Source organism: Lasioglossum baleicum, chromosome 20 (assembly GCF_051020765.1).
Source record: "Lasioglossum baleicum chromosome 20, iyLasBale1, whole genome shotgun sequence".
In the NCBI taxonomy this organism is placed as follows: domain Eukaryota; kingdom Metazoa; phylum Arthropoda; class Insecta; order Hymenoptera; family Halictidae; genus Lasioglossum; species Lasioglossum baleicum.
In genome coordinates, this window is record NC_134948.1 from 1,440,877 (window position 1) to 1,457,681 (window position 16,805).

A 16,805-nucleotide genomic window follows, 5' to 3' on the forward strand; every position below is an offset into this window, starting at 1 on the left:
GCTCAAATAAGGACACTAACTGAAAACCAGCAAACCCATATTTCCGACCCAAAATCTAGTAAGATTCTAGGTATTTTCTAGTTACAAATCGAGGGTATACTACCCCCTTCCGTCGATAAATCAGGCCCGGCATCCCGAATACGATGAATCCCCTATGGCCGTTCGGTACAGCAGCTCGCTGTTTTACCAACCGGCCTAGGAAGGAATCGGCAGCGCGCGAACATTGAAAAGAAAGAAAAGAAACAAAGTTCTAATCGCGAGCTCTCACGGGACGCGGCCACGCCTAGCCAGGACTATTTTTCTAAGTTGCAAAGTATAATAAATTAACTAAGATGTTGCATTATCGTTACATAGAGTATATTATAATGTATATTGATATTTTAACTAGCCGAAGTAAGTATGAGACAATGTTACGAGCGTAGTAGACGAAGGACGAAGTAATTAATTGTAGATAACAAAGTTTTGCGATCGTCAACGGTCGACTTGTACCCGTGCCGATTCGCAGTTTGCGGTCGATGCACTGTGACGCGCCGCGATCAACGCGAATGCTAATTAACAGAAAGAAACGACAAAAAAAGAAAGAAGAAGAAGAAAGAGAATCGACGAAACGCGCTCGGAGAAAAATTAGTGTCGGGAAGAGAAGAGAAAAACAATTCTTCGCGAGAGGCACCGAGATCAGTTCCAGTCTCGATCGATTCCGTGATCCATGACCGCGGAACAAGCCGACAATGTTCCATAGGAGAAAAAAGAAATCCCTAGGCGCGATCACACAACGAGGCTGGAACCGCACGAACGGGCGTAAACGTGTGACGATGCGTGCATGAGTGTGTGCGAACGAGAGAATATACAATCGTCGGCGTGATTACACGCCGGGGAACAGAGAGAATTAAAATATGAATCGTTCTGTCAGTCACCTCACCTATATTATACAATGTAATAGTACTATGCTGCCATATGATATAAATACATGTCTACGGTAAGGAGTATATTACTAAAACATTATGAATAAATATGTTATAAGTAACCGCTTTGTCCTGGTTCCCAGCACACCGGATATTTCTTCCCCATTTCATCGCTTTGGGGTGAGAGCTATGTTTGAATTTGCCGCCCGAGTACGCTACGTTCCTAGATCATGAAGTTTTAAATTTCTATATAGTTTAAAATTTCCCTCCAAAGCTGGTTGCGCTCTTTCTCCCAATTTATAGTATTTGAACCGGCCGCGTTCGTTTCCCAGTTTCAAATTTCCCTCCGAAGCGCGTTGCGCTCTTTCTCCCAATTTATTCAAATTTCCCTCCATATGGCTTCTCCCTGATTCAAAATTTCCCGCCTGGTGGCGCGTCTAAGGTTTTCCTAGTTCCAAATTTTCCCGTTACGTGTTCTTCGGAAAATAGCGTGACCCGATGGACCAGTAGGAATCCATTCTTCAGACCCATCTTCGAATGGCAATATGATTTTCTGGTGAAGTGGTCCATAACCTCAAACTTTTGTTCCGAATTGTGAGACATTTTTTTCAGGAGTTCAACAGGAGTGTAGCGTTATATTTTTCTACGTTTTGTAACCGGTGTTGAACGATTCAGCCAGTGTTCGGCCCGTTGCATTGTACCGAAACTCGTCGAACAAACTAATCGGTGATATTTAAAGGTTATGAGTGAGTTTCATTAATATTTACACGAAGATGTATTTTTAATTGATGTGTATTTCCGTGTTTCGCGTTACTTACATCGACTTTCGTCGAATAGCATCGTTTCCAATAAAAACGAGGTTGACATCGTGTTTTCTGTTTTTGGTTTCAGGCATAATTAGTACTGTGTATAGCATACACAACTTGTCTTATGTTTTATTATGAAGCGGCGTCAAAGGAGACCTGTATTAGAACTTAATCAATCTCAAGCTGGCTCGCACGGGGATCATGTACAAAGTAATTAATTGTATTGACCGTTGAACAAATAAAATAGTTGTACATAACAAAATTGTAAAGAACAAAATGTTTGCCCGCTTAGATAAGCGAAAGCAAGCAGCTCTCGATTACCACGGGCAAAATGTGCCTGGGAACCCGCTGGCCAATCTACTTTGCCACTATAACTCGGACAGCGATACAGAGGACGCAAAGAAGGATGTTTGTAAGTTAGATGATCAAGTGAACAACTTCCTCAAGGTATGTACATTTCTATACAAATTCATATTCATCTTCTACTGCTAAGTAATTCTAAACAATCGATTCACAGGAGATACAGCTTATCGCTCCTAAACAGCCGATAGCGAACGAGTTCGGTAACAATGTCTTGAACTCGAATGCGCAGTTACCGCAGCATATCAACCAACAAACATCGAGTGAGCTTTTGTGAAACTTCTTCCCCGATCTGGAAGTCCGCAACTGAAAATTCATTGTTCTTTTAGTGTGGAGAGAGTGCATAGATGAGTCTTCCGGTTACCCGTACTACTGGCACATAGAAACCAACGAAGTAACATGGGAGATGCCAGAGGAACTGCGGTATACGAAGAACAATGCTAAAGCAAATTCTGTTATGAAACCTCATTCTATGCAAGACCCTCATTGGGTTGATTTCTCGTCCGTCGCATGTAAGTATATGCTGTGCTCGACTGTCTTCTGCTTCTGAATGCATTTAACCCATTGTACTTAATTCGAAAATTAAACATTTCTTTCAACTTGTTTAGTAATTGATTAGATACCAATTTACTAATAACGTAAACAATATATTGAATTATAGTACAGCAATTTTTGTGGTGATTCTGAGTCACCATTCGACTGCTAAGGATTAAATAGACTACATTTTTACAGACCAGTCGCATGAAAACATACCGGAAGGCATGATACCGAGAGAAGTGGTGGCTCGGAACCGTAACAGGTACATTCGCAACGAAACCACCAAGAAACAGGAACCATTGGCTGACCAGGACGTGACGAATACGTCCGACACGATGGACAACGAGTCTGACGACGGGTATATATCCTCTCTTCCAAATTCTAGTTACTCTCCCATAACCGACAAACTTATTACAGAAAAATCGAAATGATAACCTCTTTCGGGTCCGAAGAAAGTGACTCTGATACTGCAGACGAAGGTCAATCGAAGGACAAAGCTTCCGCAGGGTCTGCGGTTGAGTCAGTCAACGTAAACTTAACGACCAAGTCAAAAGTCGAGTTGTTCTCTTCGTCGATGCCTGTGAAACACCCTCCGATACTGAAGGGGCCTTCGGACCAAGATTCTAGAGACTCCTCGGACAATCCAAAGACGGAGGTTTTAGACACGAAGATCGTCGAGGAGAAGGATGTGAAGTACTCGAAGGATATGAAGTACTCGAAGAATCAAGTGAAAGAACCCGAAGAGTTTATAGAAAGACCTGTTAGGGAATGTAAGGCAGCGGCGAACGAGGTTAGCGGAAAAGGTAACACTGATTTCGATTTCCGCGTGTCTCTGGTGCCCGGCTACGACGAGGATTCCGAACCTGAGGAGGAGCTCGAGGTCAGACAAGAAAGAAAGGCTCTATTCCCAATTCCTCAGACCGAGGAATCAGCGGACAACAGCTTGAAGGTGCACCGGATACCAGAAAGCAACGATGGCGACGGGAACGACAGGAGGAACGTTCAGGAACTGGATAACGAGGTAGTCTCTGAAAAGACGGATAGCAGCGAGGAGTCGGTTTCGAGGTGCGACGACGATGGACAGAAGACGAACAAGTTCTTGGACAACCTGCATGGCAGGAGCAAGTTCTTCCAAAGAAAGAAGCGGATCGCGTTCGATGGTAAGGATGCTCGTGTTAATCTATCGTCGAGGTGGATTAAGAGGAGTGGTTCTTTCAGTTCCATCCACCAAGAAGAAACCAGTGGACAAAGAGGAGACCAAACCGGAGCCTGAGGTACAACAGGAGGAAATCGCGCCTGATAGTTCTGAAAGAACTGATGAATCGCGAAGCGAACATCAGGATGAACAAAGTACTGCGATAGCTGAAGACAAGGCTGAGGATGCTGTGGACACTGTGGCGGAGTCTGGCAAGACTGAAGAAGAGGCTGTAACGGCAGCTGAGGTGCCCGCTGACTCCAAGGAGGACGAGGGAGAGGTTGCACTACTGTCGCAGATCATTCTTGAGAAACTGAAGTTTCTGTCCGAGGGGAAACCCACCGTGTCCCCTGTTCAGATGATGTCTATCCAGCTTCAGGTGAGGAAACAACTTTTTGAAACCGTACTTTGAAAGGATAACTCAATCGAGGCATTACCTTACTCCGAGAGGTTATCGAAACGTTTATGATTTGTTGCAGACATTGTTTGTGGCGTGGGAAGGAGGTTACTTAGAAAAGAGTTACTTGCGTAGGTGGTTGACTGACACCAGTCACGAACTGGAACGCTTGGAACAAGACGCAGCACCGCCAGGATGGCTTTGTCAGTGGGATAGGTATAGTATACGATCTAAAATTTGTGTATTATCTCGTACAAATAAACATGACTCGTTCCATACAAAACATCGTGGTATGTTATACACATCACTGCTCTGAGATCTTCGGTCACCGTAATAGAGACGTGTTCGTGCATTGTATGATGCCTTGTCAATTCCGTTTGTCGAGTTCTCTTCTAGAGAAATCTATCAATTTGTTGTTCGCTTACTTCGATACGGTTTCGAATGTTTCATTTTATTTATTTTTATTTTTGATAAATCGCGAATTGCTATATCGTCAGCTGTTGAAAATGTGAATCGAATGAGTCGTACCGCTACCGAGGCTGTTAATCAACATAATTTTATCAATTTCAGAGTAATTGTTATAAAAAAAGGTTCGTTCGAAAATGTTTTGTAGACTTCTATAGTAATGCAAATTTTATTCATTTAGAACAAAAAAAAATATATACATTACGTTGTATACGAAGAGACCGCGTTGTTTGTTATAAACGATTCGATCACTGCAGTAACGTAGATAGAAATGTGTTCGGTACGGGGTCCTTCAAGAACATGCGTGCACTGCAAAACTGTGCGCCTGAAAGCACATAGAAGATTCAAGAGAGACCAATCCATGGAACATGACAGAAAGTGTAGAAACATTCCCGATTTGTCATTGAGTCAACCAGAAAGCTATCGAGTCAGTGAAAGTAGAAATTTGCTAAGCGAAGGGACAGGAACTGTGACGTACGGTACGAACGAAGATCGCACCAGGATTTCAAGCGTTCGGATCGAAGAATGTGTATTGGGACACCATTCGATGGTGTATCTGGAGCCAGAGAGACTAGTCGTTGAGAAAAGTATGAGATTGCCACGTGTGCCTGTATGGAGTTATCGAAGAAAAACTTGAAATGCAAAGAAGCTGCTTGCCAAGAACAGACAGAAGGAAACGTAACGATCGTTTGGAGGTCCATGACACACGTTACACGTATTCTTCTTTTCTTTTCTTTTTCTTTCGATTATAAATATCTCACGAATCCACCGAGTTCAGTTATCTGCTTATCGCTTTTTACTGCCACCCGCAACGTTTCTATTCGGAAAGCATTCGACAAGATTCTTTCTCCATGTAAAGAGTACGTGACAGTTCTCCGAGTACTTCTCCTGTCTTCGGAGACAGAGACAGAGGAAGAGACAAAGAGAGGAAAGAAAAATCAAGAGCAAGAACATGAAAGAAAGATTGTCCCGACTCGTACAACTCTCTCGAATTATTGATAACCGATTCGCTTAATTTCGTGATAGCGTAACGCTGACGTTGTCGACTGTGTATACTCGGTGCTCGAGTTGCGGAAGAGATTCGCCCCGCTATGTAAACTGCTAAGTAACACTCTTAATCCTTTATGTAATGTAAAGGGGGTCTCGCTGAGTTGAGTAAATGTCCACGCCGAGTCGCAGGTAGGAGTATTAACTGATATTTGTTTCCTAGCAAGTAAGTCGCTTTAGAAAACTCGCTGGGACGTCCCTTTCACGGACCAACGTCCCTCGAAAGTTTGTCTGTCAATGTAACACATGCAAGTAACCTTCATCCTGCGCCTCGGCTGTTCTACATTCCCCGGTGGGCTTTTTTCCAGGTCGCATAAACGATATTATTACCAGAACACTGCCACCGGAGTGACACAATGGATCTATCCGGACACTGGTATCGCCGGTGGCGCAGAGGAAATGGAAATTTGCTCGACGCCCCCGCCGATGGAGCAGGACGAGATGATTGCCACAGGTACGTCATTAATACACTGCAGATCTTCAGCCAAAATAAAAATTGTCCGCATCGATTGCAAGAAATAAAAACTAAGTTCAATTTTACTTCTTCCCATAATGTTTTTGACAGAAGAGAAATCATCTATTGACAGCTTCAATTTGTCAAATTTTCCACTCAATTTTGCTAGTCATTAAACTGCGAATTTTATGCATTTACGACAAAAAGTTTTACGCATGAAACTGGTGTTCGCAGCAGTGGAAGAAGAAGGACTAAAGTCGAAACCAAAGAAGCAACCGGAAGACAACGACACGAGCGAAGACGCAGCCTCGAGGAACCCTGACGTAGAAGCTCCACCACCGCCACAAATCTCGAACCCAAGCCCACCTCCTCCACCGAGAATATATGGGAACGACATGAAGAAGGACAAAAGGAAACGTGACAAAGGCAGTGACACTCTGGATAGTAAAAAGCAACGAATAGGGAAAGGTGAGCGTTCTACTGCTTTGTTGGCTAGACTCCAAAGTTTCCATTTGATTAAAGCGTTCCGATCTTCTACAGAGGGGATTGTAGAGGTGAACCACCTGGAGAACACAGCCATGTCCTCGCATTCAGCAACCTCGCTGTCACCTCAGGCTAATAGTTTGACGAACATAGCGAACGTGACCAACGTAGAACCCTTGCCACCTGGTGTGGACTTGACAGAAGCGCCGTACGAATTGCCAGCGACCGCATTGAAGAGGATCATATACAGTGCTGTGCAGCCTCAAGGTAGTGCGTTGTACGATGCTGCTGTCAGGGATCCAACGGTTCCTATCTTGAGTCACCCGGCAGCCATTGTTCAGGAGCACTACCTTCAGTACCCAGCCTACCAGCACTTGCATTCTGTAAGTTTTCAAATGAACAGGGTTCACGTACAGATCAGGCGATATATCAATATTGTGTTTTGTTCGAGAAGTCAGCAGCTATAGTACTTCCCCACAAGCACGGTGTGCAGCCGACGATTCAAATTATACCGGACTACACGCCCATATATACAAATCATAAGGTGATCGAGAAGCCACCGATTAAAACAGCCAAGGAGTCTCTGGTATCCGCTCTAGACTCGTTTTACAACGACATCGCTCGCATAGAGAACAGCAGGCCTGAGAAAGCACCTCAAAGACAGGACACAGTGACGACAGAGTCGTCCCTGCCTGTGGAGGAAGCTAAGGTGGACATGGAGCTGGAGGCTCTGCATGCTGAGGCCAGCATGAAAGAGAAGAAGAGAAAGAAGGTATAATTTATAATCAATACAGTAATCCCGCGATCCAAGCCGTAATCTTAAGCTCTAAAATACAATGAGTTTTTAATTTTAACCGTCGTGCGGTTCGCGGTTTCTCTTTCTTTTCAACTCGTTATTCTCTTCTATGTCCTAAAGTTACTCCATACCGTCAATTAAGCCATTAAACACAATTGAAGTTATATCATGTTTAGTGTGATTTTGATCAGAGAAAAATAAATAAAAAATAATGAAGTTTTGTAATTGGATTACTGTAGTTACACAAATGGCTAGAAGAAACATTTAAAAAATGCATCAACTGTTGGAACGCGTAAGTTCAAGGAATACAATGTTTCAGGCGAGAGTCGGGATCAGCAAGAAACACAAAGAGGTGTCCAGCATGGTAGCCAAATGGCAGAAGGTGCAACAGAACTTCGAGAACACTTAGGGTAACCGGGGAGAGAACAACGGGTTTCAACCTGGCTCAAGATCTCGTCAGTGTCCACGGGGACTCTTGGATACAAGCATCACGAGAGACTGTTAAGATCGTTTGAGAATTGTATTTTCTAGATGTAACGTTGTAAAGTTGATAGCGCACTGTACCATCGCCCGTATAGTGTTCTCGTACCTGCAGTTAATGTTGTTAAAACTCCTTTCGGTATCACTGTTTGAAATCAGACGATGAATAGGAACAATGGGAACGACTATCGCATTGTTCGCGCTCACCCACACGACGCTGCTCACTGGCATTTACTTATTGTTCCCCCGGATTTCAATCAGGATTCCGTTCAACACCGTTGTACATATCGCGTGCCTTTGGTTTTATATTTTCGAGAGAACCGCTACTTAAATGTTAGATCAACCGGATTGCGACCGGTTACTATACATATATACATATATATAAACTAAGATATTAATTTAATGAAAAACAATTATATATCGATGTTACTCGAGCGGCGAGAATGAGAGATCGTGCTTAAATGCTTCCAGAGCTAGAATATTTTTTAAACGAACCATAGAAAGGTCAGTATCATTGAGGGAATTTGTTTGTAAGATTGTACGCTTTACAGAACTGTTTTTCTTTTTCTTTTTTTTTTTGTAATGATATGTAAATACAGGATCAACGAAATACATATATATTATATATACAGCATCGTGTCTTTGCAAATTATTTAGACACGCGAACTGACGCGAACCGATCAAGTCCGGTACCAAAGTGTTGTACGAGGTATTATATCAGTTTTATATCGGTAAAATTAAGGGAATCGTATAAAATGGAAATATTTCAGGTCGCAAGAAAAATTTTATTTTCTTGCAAAGGGTTAATATTGTGTTCGATATAATTGAGCGCTGTAACGCAAGTGGTTTTGTCGGTTTATAGGTTAGGTGGTCAGTGAAATTCGTCTTAAATAAACGTAACAATGACTAAAATAGGCCTTCCAGAAACCGAAAAACCGACGAACAAACCGCCAGAAAACGAAATGAAGATGGATCAAGAGTTAAATAATCCTTGTCTACAGGTATTGGCGACTTAATGATTTTCTAGGTTAGTTCTCTCGGTTTTCTAACCTCAAATCAAGTTGCTCTAAATATTCTGATTCGCTTTATTTGTTTCTGTTACAGGAGCACTTTATGTCTTTGAAGTGCCTTGACAATAACAACTACGTACAGAAAAGGTGCGAACCCTTCTTTGAAAATTACAGGCTATGCAAAAAGTTTTGGGTAATTATCTAATCGCCTATAATTAGTTGACAGCGTTGATTGAGAAAATAAAAAAAATAATTTCAGGCTAATGTAATGGCTGATCGCAAGTCGAAGGGAATTAAACCGCTACTTCCTTTGCCAGCGGAACGAAGCAAAGTGAAGGCAGAGTATTTGAACACTTTGTACCGTAACTAAGTAGATCTTGTGTTATTACTAGATAGCGGAGTTTATGCATTTACGAGAAGAGTGTGTAGGTGTAATTTAAAACAGTAAAAACATTAGAAGAATTAAATAATACTGTTATACTATTTTCAAGCTATTGAACATATTAGGAAAATAATTTTTATTTTGCGTAAAGATCCGCTGTCTAGTCATAATCTTCTCAATCGTTGTACAGTTAATGATTAATTTCGTTCGAAGGTAGACAGGGAGAATGAAATCGGCGATTTACATAAAATCTTTTTAATATCTTTGGCAGAAACAAATATTTGGAGAATAGTGTGTGTGATTACATTGACCATCTAACAAAATTCAGCTATGCGTACACTATGTCCTTCATTATACTCGTTACCGTTTTTATTTATATATATATTATATATATTTATATATATATATATATATATATTTATATATATTTATTTATATATATATATATATAATATATATATATATATATATATATATATATATATACAAGATTACTAAATTTTGCAAAAATTCGAAGGTTCGCTAAAACGTTCAAAACACTTGACTTCTCGTTACGAATAACAATGCATCTTATCCTCGTAGTTTACATCTATACTGATACGCTTAATGTAAACAGAAAACGGACTAGCAAAGTGTGTCGAACGAAAAAAAACAACAGAAAAGTGGCTGAATCGAGCTTGAAATATCGTAACTGAGCGAAACTCGCGGAAAACTAATTTGTTCTACAGCGACATACCTTATCGCAGACAAGCTCGAGCCTCGGATGTTTTACTTTGATCGTAGGCTTCCAACAGAAAGTTAGCATTCGCAGTTAGGCGAGTAAAATCTACTCCGCTGGTGTTCTCTCTCCGGATCTGTGATTTAGCCCCAACGAAATAGGTTTAAAAGATAACTTAAAGAATAATTACTGTCTAAATACGTATTGTACATACATTATCTACTATTGTCATGAAGGACATGCTTTCCAACGCAAAAGATAATGTCGAGAGTATTGATCACTTTGTGGAATTAACGCAGAGTGATCGTGACAAATCGTCGAGCAACGTTTCAATCATTTCTCTAATAAAACAAATTTTATAAAAAGAAAGAGGAACGTTGCACGGCAGTCCGTTCCATCGGAAACATTTTTCCCACGTTGAGAAAAGCTAGCAAATGCGTAGTGTAATTTTGAGTATACAGTATATCACTAGTTCCATTCGTTTCCAAGAAAATATATATGTATATATACACGTATATATATGTATAATATGTATATTATATACAGAATAGTCTTTTCGCTATAGGAGGAACGACAGAGGAATTCCCCCCCTTGGTTCCCGCTCGAATTGACAATCCTTGGTTGTTTTTTTAAGCCTAAATTGTTATGGAATTCGTGGATTCAGCGATTGACGCGCTAGGTCCTCGTTAAATGCAACACAACGTACACATGCATCCTTACACGAAAATAAATTAATGTCTCTTTACACGTGCCTCATCGCGGCTACTAATGAAACCGGATGCTCCCCCTTCATCGATCCGTATTAAAGTCCATTTTAAGCTATGTCGGCGGTTGTGCGACTGTCGATCAACTGCGACTCGTGCAGGTCCGTCATTAGTGGACAGAATGTAGTCAGATCCCATTTGCGAAATGAACTCTGGCTACATTATATCTAATGAGTGGACTACGGATCTTTATGCATTTACGAAGAAATTAGTTGGGTGAAATGCTGCAATGTTGCTTTTAACGTAACAAAGTCATTAAGAAATGAAATCAATTTTTATTTTAGCCCTGCTTCCCACAGTCAATGCAGAACTTTTTTATTTTGCATAAAGATCGGCAGTCTACTGATGAGGTAGCTAGGTCTTCTAGGATCCAGCAAATGGGATCTGCCCCCTCAGAGAATGGCCAGCATCAGGGGTGGGCATTTTTGTCTGAATTGAGACAAAACCGTCGCCACGATAGCGCCCAGTGTCCCCCACCAGCATCCGTCGTTATCTCGTCGTTGGTGAGGGAAGGCCCTGCCTATATAAAGGCAGCGGGGGGGCCCAGTGTGTTTAAATAGAGTTCCTGGGTCCACCACGCAGCTATGTCTCCAGCGAGGGAGAAGGATATCCATAAAGCGGTTTTCCCTCGCGTAGAAAAAAAGGATCCAACAAAAAGTGTCATGGATTAGGACAGGTAGTCCTACGCTCTTCGAAGCGGTCCGCCTCTAGATTAATCTCCATTTTTAGTCATCGACAATTCAGTTCCTTTTTGTTCTGAATATTATATTGAATCGCTGAACACATTGCGTAGAGTTGGAAGAGCCAGAGTGCTCTTCGCAGCACCGGTAAGACCTCGCTGTATCGTTACCTCGACGAACTAACACTGTGCACAGTTGACAGTCGACAGAATACGCACAACCACACACCGACTCAGCCTAGTCGATTAGCTACACAGACAATACATGTTAAAAACGAAGAACAAAAGAAAAACCTTCCTCCGTACACTTAGTCAGAGTTTTACGAAACTGAACACAAAAAGACAATCCAGAAGTCGATAGAGTGCTACACACCTCTCCCTCTCGCGCGCGCGCGCCTCCTTTCTTCATTATCTATATCGATTGCTCTAAAATGCACTAAACCGTGAATACCGGGAAACAGTATGCGTGTATCGACCGGTACCGAAAGAAGCGTGATTTTCCGCGGCTATGTATATCACAGCAACACGAGGATTCGAACGATTTTGTTTTTCTGCCTCTGCGAAGAAATAAATATAAGATCACGTAAACAGGTACTTCTTTCATGGATATGTGATCAGCAATGATTGGATGCATGAATGATTTTCTTTTCTAACACCGTTCAGAATCTCTCGGGTTCTTTTCGGAGACAAATTCTCCGAGCTGCGAACGGTTTCTCTCCGCTACTCAGGTTTGCTTCTTGCCGTTGTTGTCCGCTCTGTACTCACTGATTCGTAGGTGGCTCCGACTCGTTTATCTTTTTTCTTCTTCATTTTTAACATGTATCGTCGGCAAGTAGTCAATCGACACGATCCTTGATGCGGAACGTGTGGATACGGAAGTGACGGCACATCTGACGCACCTGCAACGAGCGACAGTGATTAGTAGACTGCGGATTTTATGCGTTCATGACGAAAATGAGTAGATGTAAGTCAAAATAGTAAAAAGATTAAAAGATAAAAGATTGAAATTATTAATCAGCAAAATAAAGTTTTACTTAGCTTCCACAGATTGCAATTGATGTATAAACATTTTATTTTGCATAAAGATCCACTGTTTAGTGATTAGATCACATGTTAACCCTTTGCACTCAAAGCAATTTGAATTCCAAAATCGAGATATTTGTTTCAACTCAGATAATTTTTGTTCTATGTAATCTTTTTTACATTGTGCACATCAAATGAAACCTGTTTTCTTATATGTGAAAGTTGAGCTTTTTACAATTTATAGAATACAGACCAACTTAATAATGTTAAAACTGTTTTGAATAATGAAATGGCAATTTATAGTGGCGCCTCAGACTCGCCATTCGAGTGCAAAGGGTTAACCGTTTGCTTATTACAACGAAATGCTTACCACACAAGTGCCGTAATGAATATGCGACAATAGCGCAATCACAGCGACGATGTAGGTGAATATCAAATCAGTGCTAGGCAAGACGAAGGTAACGGCCACTGCCACCCCCATGGGCACCAGAATCCACGAGAATATTTCACATTTCACGTTGCTCATTTGCGACACGATCAAGCGGCACTGGAAATACAGCGCAACTCAGAAAATCAGCCTCCGTTCAATTATTTATAAAGTATTCTGGTTCCTGGTTATCTTACACATATATTGGAGAAGATGGTTCCAACAGTCAAGAAGACAACCCTGGGGTCTTTCTCCACGATGTTGCTGGGCGAGTGCATTACCCACACTGTCGAGATCGTGAAGAGCATGCTTAGAGGTACCAGAGGTGTTATAGCGTCTAGGAATGTTCTCATTTTGCCAGTCTTGTCCCTATACGATCTGGAAACGGAAAAATGATTTTAGTACGAAATTGGTTGGATCAATGCACTCGCTTGTGTAATATACTATAAATATACTCACGTGTATATGTTCCAAAGCACCACGGGTAAGCTAGCGACGATCGCGGTGACGTATAGCAAAATCTCGAACATCACGCCAACAGATATCTCGCCGGGTAGCATGAATTTCCAAGTTTCGTGTCCCCATATACTCGATATAATGAACACCGTGGTAGTACCCTGGAAATGGAAGAAATTTCTTAGCGAACAGCACAGAAACAACAACGATGTTGTTGAATACTTACCACCATGGACAAATCGTATCCCCATGGAAGGAACAGCACACCCGTGTTGTACTTCTCCCAATGAGTCAAGTAAAAGTTCACGAATACACTCCACAGTATGAAATACATTCTGATCGGGGACACGCTGTGATCTGTACGACCAAACACCGAGAACATACATACGGTGATCCACATTGTTGTCCAACTATCCAGTCCGTGATCGAATAACTCTCCCAGGGGACCGGATGTCTGCGTTCTCCTTGCCTGTTTCCCATCTATACCGTCTGTAAGGAGGCCAAATATCGGATAATGAATATCAGAATCATGTATATGTACAGCTTGTCAAATCTAGCTGTGCGGTTGACCAAAACTTAGAAATGCGCTGAAAAAACAAAGACCGCACTCGACGAGAGAAGGATGCAACATTTGAACGGTAAGGTACATACCTCGTCAAAAGTGCGTACTGTCCATTATTTCTTACAGCAGTAAACATACAAAACAACTGTTTGTATGTTTGTGTGAATACATTTGTGTCATGTTACTTTTTAACTGAACTGTCGCCACGTGCATCGTTTGACAGGTGACGTATCATTGTGAAGTTCGGCCTATTTACCACTGTGCAGCGGGGTCATTTCCTCTTGGGGGGGGACATTCAGCCGCACAGCTAGATTTGACAAGCTGTACATATAATAGAACATGTTCGAGTAGAGTGGTTTTTGGTCTTTTCACTCACCTAGGGTGTATGCCATGAAGACATTGAAAGCGCCCAACGCGAACACCCATCTGGGTATAGGCGGGTACTGTGGTTTATCATCGCTGGACGCGTACACATAATAATCGTAACTTGCGAACATAACGAAATTGAAGACAGTGAAGAGGAATCCGGAGAAAGTTAACATGTTCGGGGCAACCCATTTCGGACAATACTGAAATAACAAACGATTCAGTAAGTATTGTATTATACTGGTTGCAGTGTAGGTTCTTCTACGAACGTACCTGCACCACTTTGTTCCAAAATGGGTGCATAATATACACGCTGAGGGGGCTGGTATCCACAGAGCAGTACTAGAAAGAAACATCAACAAATCATTGAATTTCAATTGTGCTTCCCATTGTTTGACTTGCATAATCAGACAATGTTGAATAATGGAAGAGCATCGAAATGCAAACTGTTTGCGTAATGCTGCCCTCTGATATGTTTATCACAGGAAAGTAAACAGAGCCATATTGATGCTAATCCATTGAACTGGACGACTGATACAGTTCCAAGAAAATGTTCTGATGCATTAGCGATCGGTAGAATTTTGTGCATTTATAACAGAAATGAGTTGAAGCAATGTAATATATATTACATATTGTCATCGACATATATCGGTCTAACCCTGGGACAGTGAAAAGAGAGGGCTGCAGTGGGAACTGACGGAAGGTAGTGAAGGTAACAAACAATACCATAGTTAAGGAAGGATTAATAAGGAAGAAATACCATAGTTAGTTATAGTTTACCCCATTGATAGTGGAGTACAAAATAAGATGGAGGGGGAGCATATGCGACTACAATCGAGCGATAATGACGACTAGACTGCGAATGTTATGTTATGTTGTAGACGAATTTCAAGAAAGCAGTTTTCTTCGATTTTATATTGTAGCATTTTCTGAAAATGTTCAGGAGCCATAAATGCGTAAAGATCCGTAATCTAGCGACGAAGAAAAGGGTCTAACCCTGGGAAAGTTAAAAGAGGGATTTGCAGTGGTGAGTGATGTAAGGTAGTCAGGGTAACAAACAACTACTGACTACTGACTAATCGCACAGAATGTAAGGATTAGTCAGCATGGGAGGGGCCAGGTACCTTATAGCTCTCGAAGCCGGCGAGATGTTGATCGGTGAGGTATTGTACCTCGAGGCCCAGCTTCCGGTACATGTTGGGGCCGGCGTGGGTGTCTCTGGGCGCAGCGTTAGGGGGGTTTGATTTGATTCGGTTTCTCGTGCCTAGGCGTGATCTTTCAGCTCATCGGGCCTTCGCTGGTTGTAAAGCGTTGGGAGTTGGGTCTGTTCACATTCAAGGCACTGAGTAGTCGCGGTTCGAGCACGTGCTCCTGAGTCGAGTGGCTTGGCGTTCAGCGTCGATTCATGGTGGCAGCGAGCTGCGTGGACGACGATTACTGCGACACGACACGACTGTGACTGTACCAAGCAAAGCAAATCTGAGACAGCCTGAAGGCCGATTCTCACGTGCCGACATCGAACGAATGCAAACGAATGGGAGAAAACGCGGCGCGAGCGTCGACCGATCGATTCCCAAGCAAGCCGCCAGCCCCGGCTGTATAGTGTGAATCAGTTGAATCCAAAGGGGAGAGAGTAGGAGAGAGAGAGAGCAAGAGAGAGGCACGAGACAGTACGGAGTACGTGGTACGGACCCTGCTTGCCTGACTGCATGGAACTACGCATTGATAACGCGTCGCTCTTGAATTGGCTCGATCCAGCTCGATCCTCTGCCGCGTTAGCTGCAGATACACTGGCATTGCCACTTGCGACTAGTTACGACATTTATTGCGTGACCGACTCTCGTCGCGCGCATACACTCCCGTCAATAAATAGCCGGATACTTATTCGATTTTCGGTGCAAAGGACCTACAGTTATTTACTTACTAATTCTTTCGAATTTAGACAATAATGTAAATCAAATCTGACCGAACTATTCTCTAATTTCGATGCGAGACGATTTTTTGTTATCAAAGAACCTATACATATATGTATTACGGAACCAAAATGGTACTTGCTAATTCTTAAATTTCGAATGTATAGAGAACATCTAAATCAAATCTGACCGAGCTATCCTATGTTTTTTCATTTTTTAAATTGAAATGGGATAATCGGTGGCTTCCAGAGCTGTCCATAATCATCCTACGATTTCCCAATTTCTTTTTACCGACGTTTATTAAAATGGTATATTGGCATGTATGTATATATATTTAATTTTACATTCAAATATAAATTATCGTATAACAGCTACATCTGATCAAAATAAAAATATAAAACCAAGCTGGAAGCTTGTATTCTTTAGTTACTTTTATATATAATATATATCCAGTGATTTGTGGACGGGAATGTATGTATATAAATACATCTGACATAGTTGAACTGGCTTCGTAGAGAAGACGTTATCACCACCGGCGACTATCATAATTTTTTAAAGGCCATCATCGGCCGTAAATATTGCA

General features: G+C 41.8%; 3 protein-coding genes across 5 annotated transcripts; 2 read left to right on the forward strand and 1 right to left on the reverse strand.

Annotated features, from left to right (window-relative positions):
• Positions 1-23: 23 nt before the first annotated feature.
• LOC143218911 (uncharacterized) lies at positions 24-8,554 on the forward strand. 3 transcript variants are annotated; one of them, XM_076444503.1, is made up of 14 exons: positions 24-1,648; positions 1,794-1,918; positions 2,001-2,155; positions 2,226-2,331; positions 2,398-2,580; positions 2,801-2,963; positions 3,023-3,765; positions 3,824-4,179; positions 4,280-4,413; positions 6,018-6,163; positions 6,401-6,631; positions 6,704-7,029; positions 7,101-7,418; positions 7,762-8,554. In XM_076444503.1, the coding sequence occupies exons 2-14, from the start codon at positions 1,843-1,845 to the stop codon at positions 7,849-7,851; spliced, it is 3,027 nt and encodes a 1,008-aa protein (XP_076300618.1). In that variant the 5' UTR covers positions 24-1,648; positions 1,794-1,842; the 3' UTR covers positions 7,852-8,554. The 3 variants fall into 3 exon arrangements, with proteins under 3 accessions (XP_076300618.1, XP_076300616.1, XP_076300617.1); XM_076444501.1 differs by having other exon boundaries at positions 25-1,648; positions 6,398-6,631; XM_076444502.1 differs by having other exon boundaries at positions 25-1,641; positions 6,398-6,631.
• Positions 5,861-16,164, reverse strand: LOC143218921 (ethanolaminephosphotransferase 1). The gene is made up of 8 exons (XM_076444568.1): positions 15,434-16,164; positions 14,583-14,651; positions 14,320-14,512; positions 13,608-13,870; positions 13,385-13,542; positions 13,123-13,303; positions 12,869-13,045; positions 5,861-12,374 (listed from the first exon to the last, which is right to left on the reverse strand). Exons 1-8 carry the CDS (start codon positions 15,503-15,505, stop codon positions 12,312-12,314), a joined length of 1,176 nt encoding a protein of 391 aa, XP_076300683.1. The 5' UTR covers positions 15,506-16,164; the 3' UTR covers positions 5,861-12,311.
• On the forward strand, positions 8,512-9,333 carry LOC143218935 (coiled-coil-helix-coiled-coil-helix domain-containing protein 7). Its single transcript, XM_076444587.1, has 4 exons — positions 8,512-8,631; positions 8,785-8,923; positions 9,027-9,125; positions 9,192-9,333. The coding sequence occupies exons 2-4, from the start codon at positions 8,825-8,827 to the stop codon at positions 9,300-9,302; spliced, it is 309 nt and encodes a 102-aa protein (XP_076300702.1). The 5' UTR covers positions 8,512-8,631; positions 8,785-8,824; the 3' UTR covers positions 9,303-9,333.
• Positions 16,165-16,805: the final 641 nt, after the last annotated feature.